The following is a 15,782-nucleotide window of genomic DNA, read 5'->3' as shown; positions in this document are numbered from 1 at the left end:
GGGCTCAGCCTGGCCAGAAGGTGAAGGGAGGTTATATATTGGCAATGTTAGGAATTGGTATTTCAGTGACAATCTCTCTTCTGATACAATTCTTGAAACCCATTTCTTGGGATTTAAAATACTTATTGTAAAAACTATAAATCTAGTTTGAATTATCACAGAAATAAGGGACACTAAAGATAAAAATGTAGACTTGCTTTAGGGAAAATGTAAACCAAATGAAGATATGACTAAAAAAGATCATTTAAAAATCATTGACTTTTAAGGCATTCTGTAGGTTCATTCCCAGAGACAGAAAAAAATGTCATTGGAATTTAGACCAAAGAAACAGGTACTAACAAGAATAGAGACACAAATTACTTGATTTCTACCTTTTTTCTCACTTCTCATGTCCTATCAATTGTTAGCCAATTTTACCTCCTAAATACTTCTCTAATCCATCCCCTCCTCTTCATCATTATTTCAGGTGCTAATCATTTCCTATCTGGTTTCCCTGCCTTCTTCATTACATCCTTCCTTCATGCTGCCACCAGAGTGAGTATTGGAGCGCAGGTCTGCCATGGTGCCCTGTTTAAAACCCTTCACCAGCCTCTCATAGCCCCAGGACAGAGAGACAGACCCCTGGCCTGGATCTTCAGTGGGCTCCTCCTCTTCCACTCCAGCAGCACGGCCCTAGGGTGGCTCCCACTCCACATACTTCACTTCTCTCTCCAGAGCTTTCTCCAGTTTCCCTCTCCACCTGGCATGCAGCCTTGTGCAGCCTCTAAAGTGAAATTTTGGCCTCCCTTCCTCCAAAAAGTTCCCCATCTCCCAGGCTGAACTGTGCCTCTCTTCATTGACTCTATGCTGGCACATGGGTATCTCTACTGAAGTCCTTACTTACCACACAGGCTGGTGTGGTGGCGAAAGGGCTTTGTACCACTTTCTGCAGAGAAAAAGAGGCCAGTGCTGAAATCTATCTTCTCTGTCTCCATGACCTGCTGCTGCTATCATGACACAGGCACCCATTCACTTCTGTTTGGTTTTTTATGTTTTGGGTGGGCCAAACCCTACTGTAGTTTAAAAGAGTTGAAAAATAGCTAATAAAGCCAAGTGAGTTCCAATCCTAATGGACTTGGTGGTAAGAAATAGGATACGTATGGAATCAGCATATATTAATCCTCACCATTAGCTAACAGCTTGTAAGTTAAAACTATTTCAGTTCCTAGAGAATTATTTATTAATTCAACATAGTTTTATACACTGGGACTTCAGAGACTGGTAACACACATTTCACACTGAAGACTTCACAGTCCATGAGAGAATGACATAAAATGCCATGAACATGGGGCTCTAAGTGCTAGAAAATAAAAACATTGACTAGAGCGACAAGAGGGAGACTAACTGACCAGAACTGAGGAATGCTGGCTCCTGGTGAGAGTGCAAATTTTCTTTCAGTCTCACCCCAACACAGCCCCCAATCCTACCCCGAGATTAGCTTGTGGAGTATCTGGAGTCCGGCCCAGATACATTTCCCAGCCTTTCACTGGGGTCATTTTACTCCCATAATGAAGTGGGGGAGATCTAGAACCCCTAGTGGGGGGTGTGGACCAAAGGGAAAAGGGCCAGGGGCTGCCTGGGCTTCTCATAGGCAGTTGCTTAGGCCGCCCCATTCTGGAGCTTCCAATATGCCAAAAGGAGTCCAGGACTCTACAATCCAGCCAGGCCCCCGAAGGAGGTAACCTGGCAGGTGAGCACAGTGCTAGCACTCAAAATACAAAATATGAAGTGCCACACCAACACTATGTTTTAAGAGCCATGTGGAGAAACTTGAGCACATCCAGATGTAGGGCACAAAAATGATGCTTTTAAATGGGAGAGATATAGAAGTACATATTTGGTATGAGTAGGAAATGATAATCTCTTCCCAAGGGTCATTTTCCATGGGCTGTTCTGCTTGGCCATGTAAGAGAAGAAAAATGTTTCCCAGTCTCAATTTTATATTATCTCCTTTGTCTATGATACAGAAATCACTAGTGTTATATAAAATGTCAAATTTCACTGATTAAAAAAACTTCTCACCAGATATGCCATTTAACAGTCATTTGTTAATATATCAGGCCACTGGGGAAACCAAAAGCTTGGAAAATATGTAATTCATTCCAAATGACTGTCCCAAAATTTGTAAAGTCAAAGTCATTTACATGACTGCTAACAACCTTAACAAGCAGCTTCATTAAACATGACCCACAAACCTTGCAAAATAAGGACAAACTAATAACATGATGAAAAATGGCCTAAACAGAGTAAGGGGGCCATTCTAGTTTTAATGAGATCAAAACATTGTTAATAGTTGTGAATAATACTTACTGAGTGGACATCGTTATACAATAAAAATGTAGATTTACATTATTCAATGACAGTAATTAGACATGCATATATTTATTAGTTTCTCCAAATGTGAGGATATAGAGACAAGGTTATAAAATATTTCTTAAAAGTTGTATGTACACATCAAACTGTTCTTTTGTCTTACTATTTTTTCCCTTCTACAGTTTGGGAGACTGAAAAAGATGAGCTCGAAGATAAAAATGACTGCAAATTCATGTAGTGAGTGCCATCTAAGTGCCTGGCACTGGCTACATGCTAGAGAAACAGATGACTGGGGAGTCGTTTCTACTCTAGAGGGACTCCTAGTCTGAGAGTCAGACATTCAGAGGATGGTTATGATGTCCTGAGTCTTGACCAAAGTACTGTTTGAACAATGTGTTGAGCAATGCAGAAAGTGGGGGAAAGAGCACTTCACCCAAGGCATGCCAGGCTTCAGGAGGTACAGGTAAGAACAAAGTGTGCAGACTGAATTCTCAAAGTCAGGGATTAAGTCTTTTAAACACCTATGCCAACTACCGGTCCCGTTACCATAGTTGGCACTCACTAAATACCTGAAGAGTGTAGGTATAAACAGTGAATGAACATGGATCTTTCTTCTAGGTACATATTCATGATTCTAGATAAAGAATGATTCTAGATTAAGAGTCACTTGATCGAGAAGAAGGAAGAATATGACAAAAAAAAATCTCTTTGAGAGCCCATGAACTAAGAAAAAGTAGATGTTTACTTTCTTTGTCCTTCATGGCCAGACAGATGGTAATAGAGATGGCAGAGTTCTCCAGGACAATTTTCTCTTTAAATCCATTCCTTGACACAGTTTCAAGGTCCGGGAAATCATCCCACAAACTCCCCCTGCAGATAACTGACTCCTGTTGTTTGGCGCTGTGGGTGTATGCAACAGCCATGAGCAGCAATTCCTGCCTAGGAGTTAGAAAGCAAGACTTGGTAATTGTGCCACACACTAGAGTATAAAGGAAATAAAGTGCAAATATAAACCAGGTTGGAACAAGCGGGGTGAAGGGACTACTAGAGGATCACAGAGCCACGGAGAAACTCTGCAGGTCCTCTGTGAAGTGCCAGTTGGTCATTTCTGTACTTAGACTGGTGACGTGTCTCATAAACCAGCCCTTCAGGGTGGTGGTGCCCTTCATGCCATATCCTCATACCCTTATCCATTACATTTTTCATTTTTTTCAAATATTTTATGTTAATTTAATTAAAGTCAACTTAAACTTTAAAAAATGATTAATAATTTCTAAGATTTATCAAGGCTTTTAGTATACTACTGTGCATTTTGACTCTCCAAAGAGTGAATAGTTTATGCAGCATGTCCCAAACTAAAACATCCTGCATTTCTTTTTTCAAAGACCCTTTTGTAGGACTGATTGTCCATTGAATACATATGAAAAATGCTGCCCCACCCCTCTGGGCCACAACAAATTAGCAAGGGAGTGAGGAGGCAGTTATGCAGCACTTTTTTCTTTCTTTTTTTTTTGTGTGAAGCAGCTGTGTGCTATAATAACCATCTAATCAAGAAAGGAAAACAGAATGGATGCTTGGGCCAAAAAAAAAATGGTAAAAGGAGAAGTGAAAAGGATTATATTCACCCAATTTAGAGAGAGGATAGTTGTTCATTGCTTGTTGGTTTGTTTGTTCATTATTTAGGAATGAGACTTAATGCATGCCCAGGACCCTTTAAAAACCAGGCATGGCTTCTTAATCCAAGAATTCATCTAACCCATTTTGAAACCACATGCATTTTTAGCAGTGCAACCTCCTAAGAAAACAATCCTTGCAGACTTTATGCCAGGAGCAGATCAGCTCCCTTAAGAAAGCAGGGCTGCAGCCCCGAGCATCCCCAAATAAGTAGCAGGTCACTTTATTCAGTGTGTATGTGAGATGGTTCTCCAGGTTAAGCAGTGGTGCTGCTTCACTGCCAAGCAGCTGGGACAGTTTCTTTGGTGTAAGAAAGCCCCCTTGGCCTGGCTTCTGGGTGGCATGAGGCTGGCCTTCTCTATATGGGGGAAGAGAAAGCAAAGAGGAAACAAAGAAAGTTCTCTTTCTCCTGCTCAGGTTGTCTGCCTCCTCCCTGGTATGTGGCCAATGTAATGCATATGCTTCTTCCTTCCAGTGAACAACAGAAGCTTCCTGGATGGACAGTCACCTTCCCTGGCCACCTAGGAAACCACCACTTTTCTTTTCTCTCTGTGGAATGACGTTCAGGGCAAACTCAGTACTTACGGCCACTGACTGCTCCCCCTGGTCGCATCATACTTCCCAGGCAGTTGTGTTTCTCCCACAGCCTGTTTGTGCCGCCTACATAAGCATAACCTAATGTTCAGTGAACTCTGAAATACGACTGATAGTTTGCTGATTGTATGAAAACAAAGTAGAATAATTTAGAAAGAATCAACAAAACTGAGGTTAAAAAAAAGGGTCAAATTAGGTGTGCATGAAATAACTATAAAAGACTTGGTGAGAGAGGGTCATTAAAATAGCAAATTCTACATAAAGGCTGCTTCCAAGTGCCTTTGTGTCCTCAGCTGATTTAGAAACCAAAATTGGGCACATGAAAATATGCAATATTGGTGTGGTTTATCCAGGAAAAATGATGTGGCACTCCATTTATGTAAAATGATTAAAAAAAGATATGTTACAAACATAAAATTGATCATTGATATCCTTATAATTTGAGAATGGGAAAAAAGCCTCAAGAGGTTACATCTCAAATGTCCACCCTTTCTATAATAAAAACTTTTGGAAGAAACTATCCTTGCCAATTTACAGTTCCAAAGTGGATTATAAAGCTGAAGTTCTATAAATAACATGTAATATCAAATTGCTTAAATAATTTCCAGTATCAATTTTAATTTTACAAATATGAAACCACAATTAATGATTGAGAAAATAAACTGCTCAAAGAAACACACACTGCCTTCTTTAAAGTCTTTAGTTTTGCATCAGAGCTAAAATGAAAAATCAAGCTCAAGTCTCAGTTTAAGTCACAAGTGAATCTCATCAGCAGCAAGGAGGCTTGTCAAAAATGTGTGATTCTAGATAAAATGAAAATTATTAGACAGCATTGCCTATCACATTGTTTTCATATATTTTCATTTTAGTTAGAAAGGTGCCTGAATTACTCTTTATGGCACAAAAATTATACAAACTAGACTCAGAGATGAAGGTAAGAGATTTAAATCTAAATACACATCATCTGCCATTTGTGACAGGGAAAGGCACCTGTGGTGTTCAGTTTACATGCTGCCTTGGAGTCCGTATCAATTTCAGCTTTTCTTTACGATTCAGCTATTCCAAGAGTCTGAAAATATTTCATTAAAAATTAATGTGTTATCCACACAAATGACAAATATTGCAAAATAGGAATATAAATAAAAAATAATAAAAATAGTAAGTCTACTAATACTGAAGAGGAAGGAAGACAGGAGAGGGAGGAGAGCATGTGCAAGGGAGAGAGATTTTAAACATCCGGTTTCTATTCTGGACCGTTTATAGAAACAGACAGACACAGCAAGCAGGAGCCAGATATATTCTCGGGCTCTGACAAGATCTGTTTTCTATGTTGTCATTATTTTTACTATATTCTTCCTAATAATACTTGCGCACTGTTCTAGAGTTCCCGATCGACAATGCCTGTCTTCTGAAGAACTCACGAGCTGTGGAGGATTTGGGCATACGCGTGGAGCCTACTTGCCGGGGATTTGAAGCTTTCCCTGGAACCCTTCAGCGCAAAGGCACACGACCAAGGCAACTTCCTCCCCCGTCCTAGGCAGCCTCCCCAAATCCCTCTGAATTCTTGGGACCTAATACAAGATCGATCCCCGGCAGAGCAGCAGGTACTTGGTCTATCGCGCAAAGGGAAAGATGCCTGTGTCACTAATGCTGGCACAATGGTAACAACCTCAGTCAACACGCATCCTCTTTGCTCTTTTTAAAAGCGTGATTTCTTGTTACATAGCAAGTAAGTACTTACCTTATTCTATCTCAACCCTTTCAATTTAACTGGCATCGAGAGAAAGTCACACTGCTCATTCAACATGCAGCCATGGACACACACTTGTCCCTACATCAAAATGAAACACAACTGAGTTCCCCTTCACCAAAGATAACGAGGGGACTATTTTGAAAATAGGGAAGATTTGTTTGTGCAGACTATAAAAACATGCCTTTGCATCAAAATAAGTGTCCCTCTTTATTGCACACTGATTATTTTCTATAGAACCTAAATTGTACATGAAAGTATAATTGTGCCTTGTTTAATGTAAATTGATTGTCTCAATTATTGGGAAAGGATTTGAATTTTAATGGACTACTTGGTGGGAGATGTGCCAAGCAAATCAGCAAAGCCTCTAATAGCTCTAACGTGGAGGTGCACAGCCAGACATTTAGGGAAACCAGAAAGGGTGGCATGGTCTCAAGGACTGATGCTCAAGTGGCCCAGAATGGTTAGTAAGCTTTTCTCCATGAAGAAGAAATCAGCCATTAACTTCCAGTGTTGAAGGAAGTTGTGACAGTGAGGCTGTAATTTGGTTTTGCTCTCTGAAAAAAAGGGCGATACCCACATATTAGTAGAAAGGACTTTTGAGGCTACCGTTTGTTTTTTTTCTTCAGTTTAGATCATCTGTAAAGATCAGGGCTCCCCCTTGAAGGTGGAGACAACATAAAATCAGCAGCACTGTGTCACACTTGACGTCTGAGGGAAGGTCGCCCCAGGAAGGTGGCTGCAGACACATCCAGCAGCCTGTCACAGAGTTGATGCTCGACAAATCTTCTTAGCAATCCAGTGTCTGTAAAGCCAGACAAATCTCCATATTTACACTCACGGGCTAGAGCAGCGCTCAGCCGTTTTGCAACCCAGATGGTTGCAACATTTTTATAGTTAAATTACAACCAGTGATGCCGAAGGTATAGATCCACATCTGCCTGCAATTGCCAGCTTTCTAAGATTTTTTTCCTCAAGCACTCAGCCTCAAGAAAGCACTGCTGATGGAAGTATAAAAATCACCTCCAGGTATAATAGGATGAACAATTTACTACACAGCCAGATTTATACCTCAGCTATACACCATCATGAACTTATTTTAACTGCTATCTATTTGAGATATTTAAAACACAGTTTTATCACTTCAGTCTTGAAAGAGCCTCTTTTTGCAATGGGGACGTGGTGGTATTAATCCAGACATATATACAGATGTCATGTACAGAGCATACAATAAGATTTGGGCCGGTGAATAAGGATTTCTTCTATTTATCAGCTCTCCTGAATGAATATCTATCATGCTCAAAAAATCAAGCTGAAGGCAAGGCATTTCCTTTTATAAGAAGTCCAGAAAGGGTGATAAATTATGACCAACTATAATTTTGATTGATTTCTTTCCTTGCACAAAACAATCTCAATGTTAAGATAGCTCAATGTCTACCTGCGCTATAACTTTTTTTAAAAACCAGGGTTTCTTGGCAACTAGGTGCTTGGTTAAAATTTCATGTTTCACAAATAGTGAGTCTCAACTTTTGGATAATAACAAGCCTAACTGTGAATTCTAATAAAATGCACACCTAAGGTACACTGGTTCACTGAATAAGAGAATGAAATCTGGCCACACGTGGGTATTTAGAAATAAAGAGCCAAAGCAAAGCAAGAGAATCATAAAAAGAGAGGGAAAGTAAAATAAAAGTGGGTGGAGGGGCAGACAAAGCAGGAGGTGAAGAAGTAGAAGATAAACAGCGCCAGCCAGAAAGCAAGTCCACAGGGACACCCCGTGTGGCATCTCCACCCTGCCCATCCCCTACCCTTACATCTGCAGAGGACTACTGAGCTTCACTTAGCAGTCAGAGTCAGCAATGCACCAGCTAGATCAATGTCTACTTTCTCTGAATGACCCATTTGCCTAGCACATAAACATTAAAATTTGCATTGAGTGGAAAAGAATGACTCAAAAGCCACTTTAATGTTGCTTTTCCATATTTCTAGAAAATGCTTTCAAAATACCTTTGAATGCTGTTTAAACTGTTGCATATCTTCCATGGACGATAAGGAGAAAATGGTTCTGCCCATGCTCATGTACATACAGAAAAATGTATTTCATGGATGGCAGCCATTTTAAAAACCAATCAATTTCTAGAGAACAAATGCCCAGGAAACATCATCAAGATATGATCACAAAACCAAACACTTTCTTTAATCTGTTAAATTTCCATCACCAGCAGTCTGCATGTTACACATGGTGAAAACAATGCATGAAATTGCTTTTATTCCCCTAAACATACATGTCCAATTAAACAAAGGGAAGCCCTTCTAAGAAGGACTGAAGGTATTGCTCTCCTTATGTAATCACCTCAGAAGTTATTTTGTTAAAATCACTAAAGAAATTCAAAAACAACATGGAATCCAACAAAGGAGTCCATTCACTATACTTGATTGATTCTAGATTTCAATCTTTTGTCCAACATCAAAGAGCTAAAAAAGCACCCAAACAGCATAAAGCCTACAGCAGGTTCACCTCCAGGCACCTGCCAGCCAGGCGGGAGAGCCCTGCATCCCTCCCTGAATGGACCCACAGGCTCTTCACCAGGCAAACGGAATGGCCAGTTCTCACCCTGTGAGGAGAAAGGTCTGCCTTGGAATAAACCCCCACAAAAGCAGCCTAAGATGGTATTTCCTGAGAGAAAAGTTAGTTGTTTGCTGTCCTATCAGTGCAGTTTATTTAGTTTTAAAGGGAGACTTGTTATTCTGTGTTTTTCTTTTCCTTCAGATTTTATTTAATGATGACATACTATTAAATTTGAATTGCAAAATAAAACCCAAGAACTTGTTACTTTATTTAACAAAAGCATATACTGTTTCCTGTGTGCTAGGCCAACTTGAAGCCTCTTCCAGTCTCAGGATGGGCCTTGGCGCTGGGAACCACTCCTTCCCTTTCACAGGTGAGCAGGCAGGGTCACCCAGTGAAGTGACTTGTCCAAGGCCCCATGGCCTGTTCAGTGGCGGTGCTGGGATTAGAACCCGGGCAGAGGGCTCCAGAAACTGCATGTTCTTAACCACTATGCACCATATGCTCTATTAGTGATTTAAAAATCTTTTTAAAAGCTCATTTAGAGTTTCTATAACCTGGGGAGATCTCCAAGCCACATTAGCCTGTAAGGTCCCTAGCACAGAATTTGAGTCTAAAATGCCACACTGTCACTCACAAGTTGGAACAAGGAAATCTGCCAGGGAGCTTTGTGGGCTGGGGTTCTGGGGGCCTGGAGTCCAGAAGCAGCTCTGGGGCTGGCTTTCTGGGAAAACTTGGAGAGGCCCCACAGCACATTGGTTAAGGGGTGAGCTCCCGCATCAGAACACCCTACATTCCTAGACAGGCAATGCCACATATCAGCTAAGTGGCTGTGGGTAAGTCACATGACCTCTCAGAGCCTCAATTTTCCCCTCTTAAAAGTAGGACACAAGAATACTCTCAACAGAGTTGATCCGATGGGTAAATTTAATATGGCTTCTCTGCTGCAGATTCTTGAATTATCAAACTGCAGTCTTCTGCTAGAGATCACAAAGTTCCGCTGTTCTGTGAGTCCATGATGCTGCGACTACAAGGCAGCTGACTCTAATCCTACTACTCTGCCGTATTGACACAGTGCTCAGGTTTTTCCAAAACTGTTCATACCTATGATCTGATTTCATCCTCATAACTGTCCTGCATGGTATTTAATGCTCATATGGATAAGGAAGTTGAGGCTGAAAAAGCTTACTTGGGCTCCAAAATCGTATGTTGGCAGGTGACATGGCCCACAAACCGTGAACATTTTCCCCCTTACAGTGTTCTCTCCTTGTTATAATTTGCTAGGCTTCCACAGAAGACATGATACTTGCTTGCAGTAAGCTACATTATAAGTAGAGAAAGAGAATATGAAAAAATAGAAATAAATACTAATTGCTCTAAGATCCTGGAGAGAATGGAGTATCTGTCTCCGGTTGGGGTCTGTCATGTAGCTGTACAGGGGTGGGGTGGGGGGAGTTTACAGCATCCAAAGAGCAGAGAGCACCCAGGCTAGCTGGCAGAGGAAAAGATGCCAGGAGGGACTCCAGGAGGAATACAAAGAAAAGAAAAATGAGAGAATGGTGCATTTCCACAAATGCTCAAGTATGGTAAACAATGGCTCTGGAAGGGAAGGGAAGCCAAGCAGTAGAGAGGGTAAGGATGCATGTGAGGAAGTCTCTCTCAACTGCTGGCCTGGAGGCCGACATCACTTACTCTTATTACCCATGGCAGGTGTATCAGCTTCTCTCAGCGCTAAGTCCCCTGTTGCTGCAGCTCCGAGCTCACCAATGCCACTGTAGCCCCTCTTGGTCCGCCACCCAAGGCTCCCTGCACACACCTCAGGGCTGGTGCTCCTCCTGCCACTTGGAGTCCAGTGACATGCCAAACCCTACAATTTAGGATTTGGCTTCTGAAGTGGCTGCTATTGGTTAATTTAATTTAAAATGCAGAGGAATTATCTCCCATGGGGAAAGTTTTGGAGAATTTAGGAGACATGAGATGGAAGCTGGGAAGAAAAATTCCCTTTTTTCCTCCCTCCAGTAAGCTATCTGCAGGCAGTTTCTCTGTTTAGCCTGCCCAGAAACATCCGTACGGTTATGCCTCTGTGGTTTATCATCAAGTATGATGACACATTGTTTTCCTTTGTATTCCATTTTTCCATGCCTCACCTTCCTGACCCTCACTCTTGCTGTCCTGACACTGAGGCCATATGAACATTAGCACTTAATCCTTGCTCAAGTTCTCAGACAATAGAAATGAAGGAACTGGCAAACTCTTCATTGAAATCACTGGCTTGGTGTAGAAAGATACACAGCAAAGGAATATGCCATAGAAATGGAAGTCATCTGATAATACAAGTAAAATGGTGAAAAAGTCAATAAACTCAGGAATTAGAAACAATTTACAAAATTAGAGGAAATGATAAGCAGAAAGCTATCAGAGGGCAACTCTGGCTTATCAAGTATGAGGTAAACATCACAGTGTTTAAAAGGCAAACATCACAGAAATGTCTCCCTCTGCTTAAAATCTTTCTCATAGTGCTCAGAATAAATTCCAAACACTTTTATGTGATTTGGAAGACTTTGGAAGACGCTACTACATTTTACTTCTGAGGGGCTCACCTCCTCATAGGATGTAGGAAGCCACAAAAAAAACATTAATTACTCCTACCCTAATAATAAGAAACAAATATAATCAACAAAGGAATCATTTTTCTTGCACTATAAGAGAGCTAAATGAGCAGGTAAACTAAATTCTAAAAGGCAATATGCCCCTGGGAGGACAGACAGAAACATGTTGGCTGTGATCTTTGGCAGAGCTTGGGAAAGAGAAATGGCCAGTATAAAAGTAGGTAGAGGAAAGCAGGTAACATTTTAGGGATTCTCGGAGTGTGGGTTTGACAGCCTAGAACCACCAGGAGCTCCAGACCTAAGAGGACAAGAGAAGTCCGCACTTGTTCTCAAGCACTTCTCACTAGTTTCCTTCACTGGCTGCTGTCGAGAAAGCCTGGGGCCAGGAGAGGCGACCTGAGAGCCCCTCCTGCCGCCTTCTCAGGGGCATAAACACAATACCCCATCTACTCACTAGGTTGTATTTTTCCATATGAAGAAAAGACCTTAAACTTATGGAGGAGGGAAAAGAAACCTTTCCAGGAAAAGGTTCACCTCTTCTGGGGACTGGTTAGAAGCAAAAGCTCTTTTCCTCTGGAAGGTGGGTAGAAACCTCTTGCACTGGCTCTAGAATAGGGAAACTTTCACTGAGGGAGGTGGAAGTAAAATTTCTCAGTGGTGTGACGGCAAATGTTTGAAATCCAGCTTTCTGGGGGAAAAGAGGTCCTGTTTCATAGTATCTGCCAATTTCTGTGATATGAATACTTCTACAATGGCCATTTTAAATCTGCCAACATGATGTCAAATGGTCTGCGCATTTCTAAACATCTAACAATCAGCTCCAACATGGCACCTGACCCTGAGGAAGCAGCAGGAAAGTCCATCCCCATCTTCAGCCCCATCATGAGCCATGATGAGAGTCAAATGAAAAGGTTAGAAATAAAAAACAAAGCATAGCATTAGAAATAAAGAATTCCTTTAAAGGGCCTATCATCAGAATGGATTAAACAGAGGTGGGAAGATGAGTAAATCTGAAGATTGGCTCATAGGAATCACCCAAGCTAAAATACAAAGAGAGAAAGTTGGGGGTGGGGGAGGGAAGAGACTAGAACAGTGAATCTAAGAGCTGTGGGACAACACTGGATGATCTGATGAATGTGTGACTGGAGTCCCAGGAGAAAAAGGAAGCAAATGGGGAGACAGAACTCTTGCTTACTTCCTCTTCCTCATCTACTGCCAATTTCTGTTTGTGTTTTAAAACCATAGTGTCGGTTCTTTAAGAGACCATGTTCACCTTGACCTGTGACCTTCAGACATGGATTCTTTTTCTCTGTTAAGATTACTTACTTATTTGCAGGATTCAGTTATGAATTATTCCTCTAAGAAATTGTACCTGTTCCTCCAAACCTGCGTAAGGTGCCAGTCTGAGCTGTTCCCAGAGCATTCTGGGTTAATCTCATATTATTCCTGTGTGATTACTGTGTGCCCCACCATTGGGATTGGATGATCCCTAAGGGTAGAGATAATAATTTTTGCTTTAGAATGCTCAATGCTCAATAAACATTAATAAGTTCAGAGTTACATTAATAAGCTAGAAAACAGAACACAAGTCAGGCCATCTACTTTAGGTTTTCATACTTAATATGCAATCTTTAAAATTATGGAGCATCTACAGCAAAACAACAAACAATGTCACAGAAATGAAAAACAGACCCTATTTAACTTAAAAGCACTATATTAAATTTTAAGTCATAAGGTTTAGGATAATGAAAATGCTAATCATAAATTCTCAATCTACCTGAATGATAAAACCAGAAAGAAATTTAGCTTTAAAGAGTGAACTCTCAAAGAGGATAAAGGACAACTTTAGATATAAAATAAATTTTTAGGATTTTAAGCCTGGAAATACACCTTTTGTCCTATAATATAAGAAAAGAAATTTACCTGCTCTGTCTTTTTATCAAAAATTCTATCCATGGAATGATATTCAAATGCTGTGGGTTAAACAGCAGTTATTTCCAGAATCTCTCACCTGGCCTTGGTGTATCTGCATATCAATAGGTGTCTCCAAGGGGTGGAGAGAGGCCCCCATCTCCCTATCAATAGGTGATTATATAGCATAGGGAGGGCATATCCCTAACTATCCAGAGAGGTTGGGTGGGTTCCCTTTTTGCAGCCTGGGCAAGAGAGACATAGGCAAGCAGAAGTGGACAACTGCTTATAAGCAACAAATGGGTTTCTCCCACTTTATTTCTCCCTTTGACTGATCTGGGTTTCAAAGGTAATTTGTCCCAGGTTGGGAATGTATCTTCCCCTGGAGTTACAAATGCTCATAACATCTCATGGCTCTTTGTACAATTCTAACATGTCTTTAGCACTTCTTTTTAACTGAATATTTTTTATTATCCAGACTTAACTATGGAAAAATCAAAATTAATAAACACTGTAAAAATATTTAAGCTGGCTGGTTATTTGGCTTGCTAGAATATTTGCCTCCAAAAAGGCATTAGCTATTTCCTAGTACTTTATGTTCTTAAGAGGTTTTTCTTCTTTAATTTTTAAATAGTGTAACATTTTCCCTCCTAGGAACAGAAGTTAAAATCTGTTAGGCATTTTTTTTTTTCCTAACAAAAAGACCTTATAGGTAAAGTAACAGTTAGGAATTAGAAGAGTGATTCTCACTTCTCATTATGCTGAAAATAAGACTTCTTAAACAACGAAGTAAATGAAACTCTTCTGAAATTGTATTTGGGGCTCATATTGAAAACTTTCACTACTGAATAGAGGACACAAAAAAGCACACACATACACTCACATGCTCAAAAACAGAGTATCACAGGCATATTCTAAGGATTATTTTAGGTAATTATCACAACTCTATAAGGTAGCATTTTTCAGATAAAGAAAGTGAGGGACATGAAACTTAAAATTAAAGGATTATGCTCAAGGCCACATGGCTAGGAAGCAGTAAACTAGAAAAAAACCAAAAAGCCTGGTTCTGGGGTGCATGTTCTTAACTACTATACATACTATCTCTCTCTACTTTCAGTTTTAGATTCTAAAGGCCGAGGCCTGGAACCTGAAGGTAGCTTAGAGAATGTATGTTCCATAAGGGCAGGGATGTCCATTTGTCCAGTGATTTATCCCAAGCACATCAGTGTCACATAATAAGCACTCAAAAAATATTGATGAATAAGTGAAATGGAGTCTTGTGCTGGGTACTGGGCCAACTCTAGGAATGTCTTAGGCATTTTCCTCACTCTCTTATGTTGGATATCTTTCCCATTTAATCTCCCAAGTGTTCAGTTATGATAGCGCCTGCCTTGTCCCAACAACACTAACTGCACAGGCTTCTTTAAATGATTTATAATCCACACCCAGATCAGAATTCTAACACCTGTAGTCAGAACTGTTAGGCAGAAAGGCAGATATGAGTAGGATGAAAAGAGGCTGGAGACCACCAAGAACTCAGGGAGTTAATCAGATTAAGCCAGAGAGCTGGAAAGGATGCATGTCCTTTGCAATGTGAGTTCATTCTACATGCTCTGAATCTGGGCTGACCTTGAGACTTGCTCTAGCTAATGCAGGTGAGATAGAGCAGAGACAAGGGACAAGCACTTTGATTAATTTTCCTAAAAAAATGCCAAGAGTAGCATAATAAGAACAGGAGGTTATATTAAGGCTAAGATTTCACTTTTGAAAGAGAATTCATAAGTTAGATTCCTAACATTCTTTGGTAATCAGCCAATGACTTATTTTAAGGCAAGATTCTTAAAGAACCCCAATACCTTAGAGAGGAACAAAAGGTTTGTCCTACAGAATTATCTAGAGGACTGGCTATAGACAATGACATATTGTCTCTCACCAGAGATAGACATCATGGGACTGCCTGACAAGTCTACACCCCCTGCCTCCCACCCCCAACCCTTTACCTTTATCCCATTCTTTAAACTCCTTAAAAGATAGAATCCCAGCTTTTGGGTGTGCCTCCCCTCTCTGAGGTTGCCTGCACTCACCTTTCTTTGAGTGTGTCGCTGTCTCTGTCCTATTTCAGATTAGTAGGGAGGAGCTGCTGAGAGCTCTGATTTGGGCTTGCAAGTTCCCATCACTTGAGTGACTTGGATGGAACTGTAGCTATACAGTCATGCTTCTTAGTTGTCTGCCTGAAAATCTCTTTTCTTTGCTTTAGGAAGTTACCAGAACATAATCTCACTCCATCCAGTAGTCTGTGGCTCCCCCAAATCCTGCGGTGGTA

At 40.7% G+C, this 15,782-nt stretch overlaps 1 protein-coding gene across 8 annotated transcripts in view; it reads right to left on the bottom strand.

Annotated features, from left to right (window-relative positions):
- SDCCAG8 (SHH signaling and ciliogenesis regulator SDCCAG8) overlaps nucleotides 1-15,782 on the bottom strand; it is a 271,642-nt gene that overhangs the window by 42,317 nt on the left and 213,543 nt on the right. For 4 of the 8 annotated variants that reach the window (XM_073216700.1, XM_073216705.1, XM_073216699.1 and 1 more), the window contains one exon: nucleotides 3,098-3,291. The exons of 3 other annotated variants lie outside the window; for them this stretch is intronic. In XM_073216700.1, the coding sequence (XP_073072801.1) occupies nucleotides 3,098-3,291 (194 nt within the window). Of the gene's footprint in view, nucleotides 1-3,097; nucleotides 3,292-10,370; nucleotides 13,038-15,782 lie in introns of those variants that run through there. One more of the 8 variants, XM_073216704.1, reaches the window with a different exon arrangement.

Source organism: Manis javanica, chromosome 11, assembly GCF_040802235.1.
Source record: "Manis javanica isolate MJ-LG chromosome 11, MJ_LKY, whole genome shotgun sequence".
NCBI classification, from domain to species: Eukaryota; Metazoa; Chordata; class Mammalia; order Pholidota; family Manidae; genus Manis; species Manis javanica.
The sequence above is the reverse complement of the archived record's forward strand: the minus strand, read 5'-3'. Positions and strand labels throughout refer to the sequence as shown.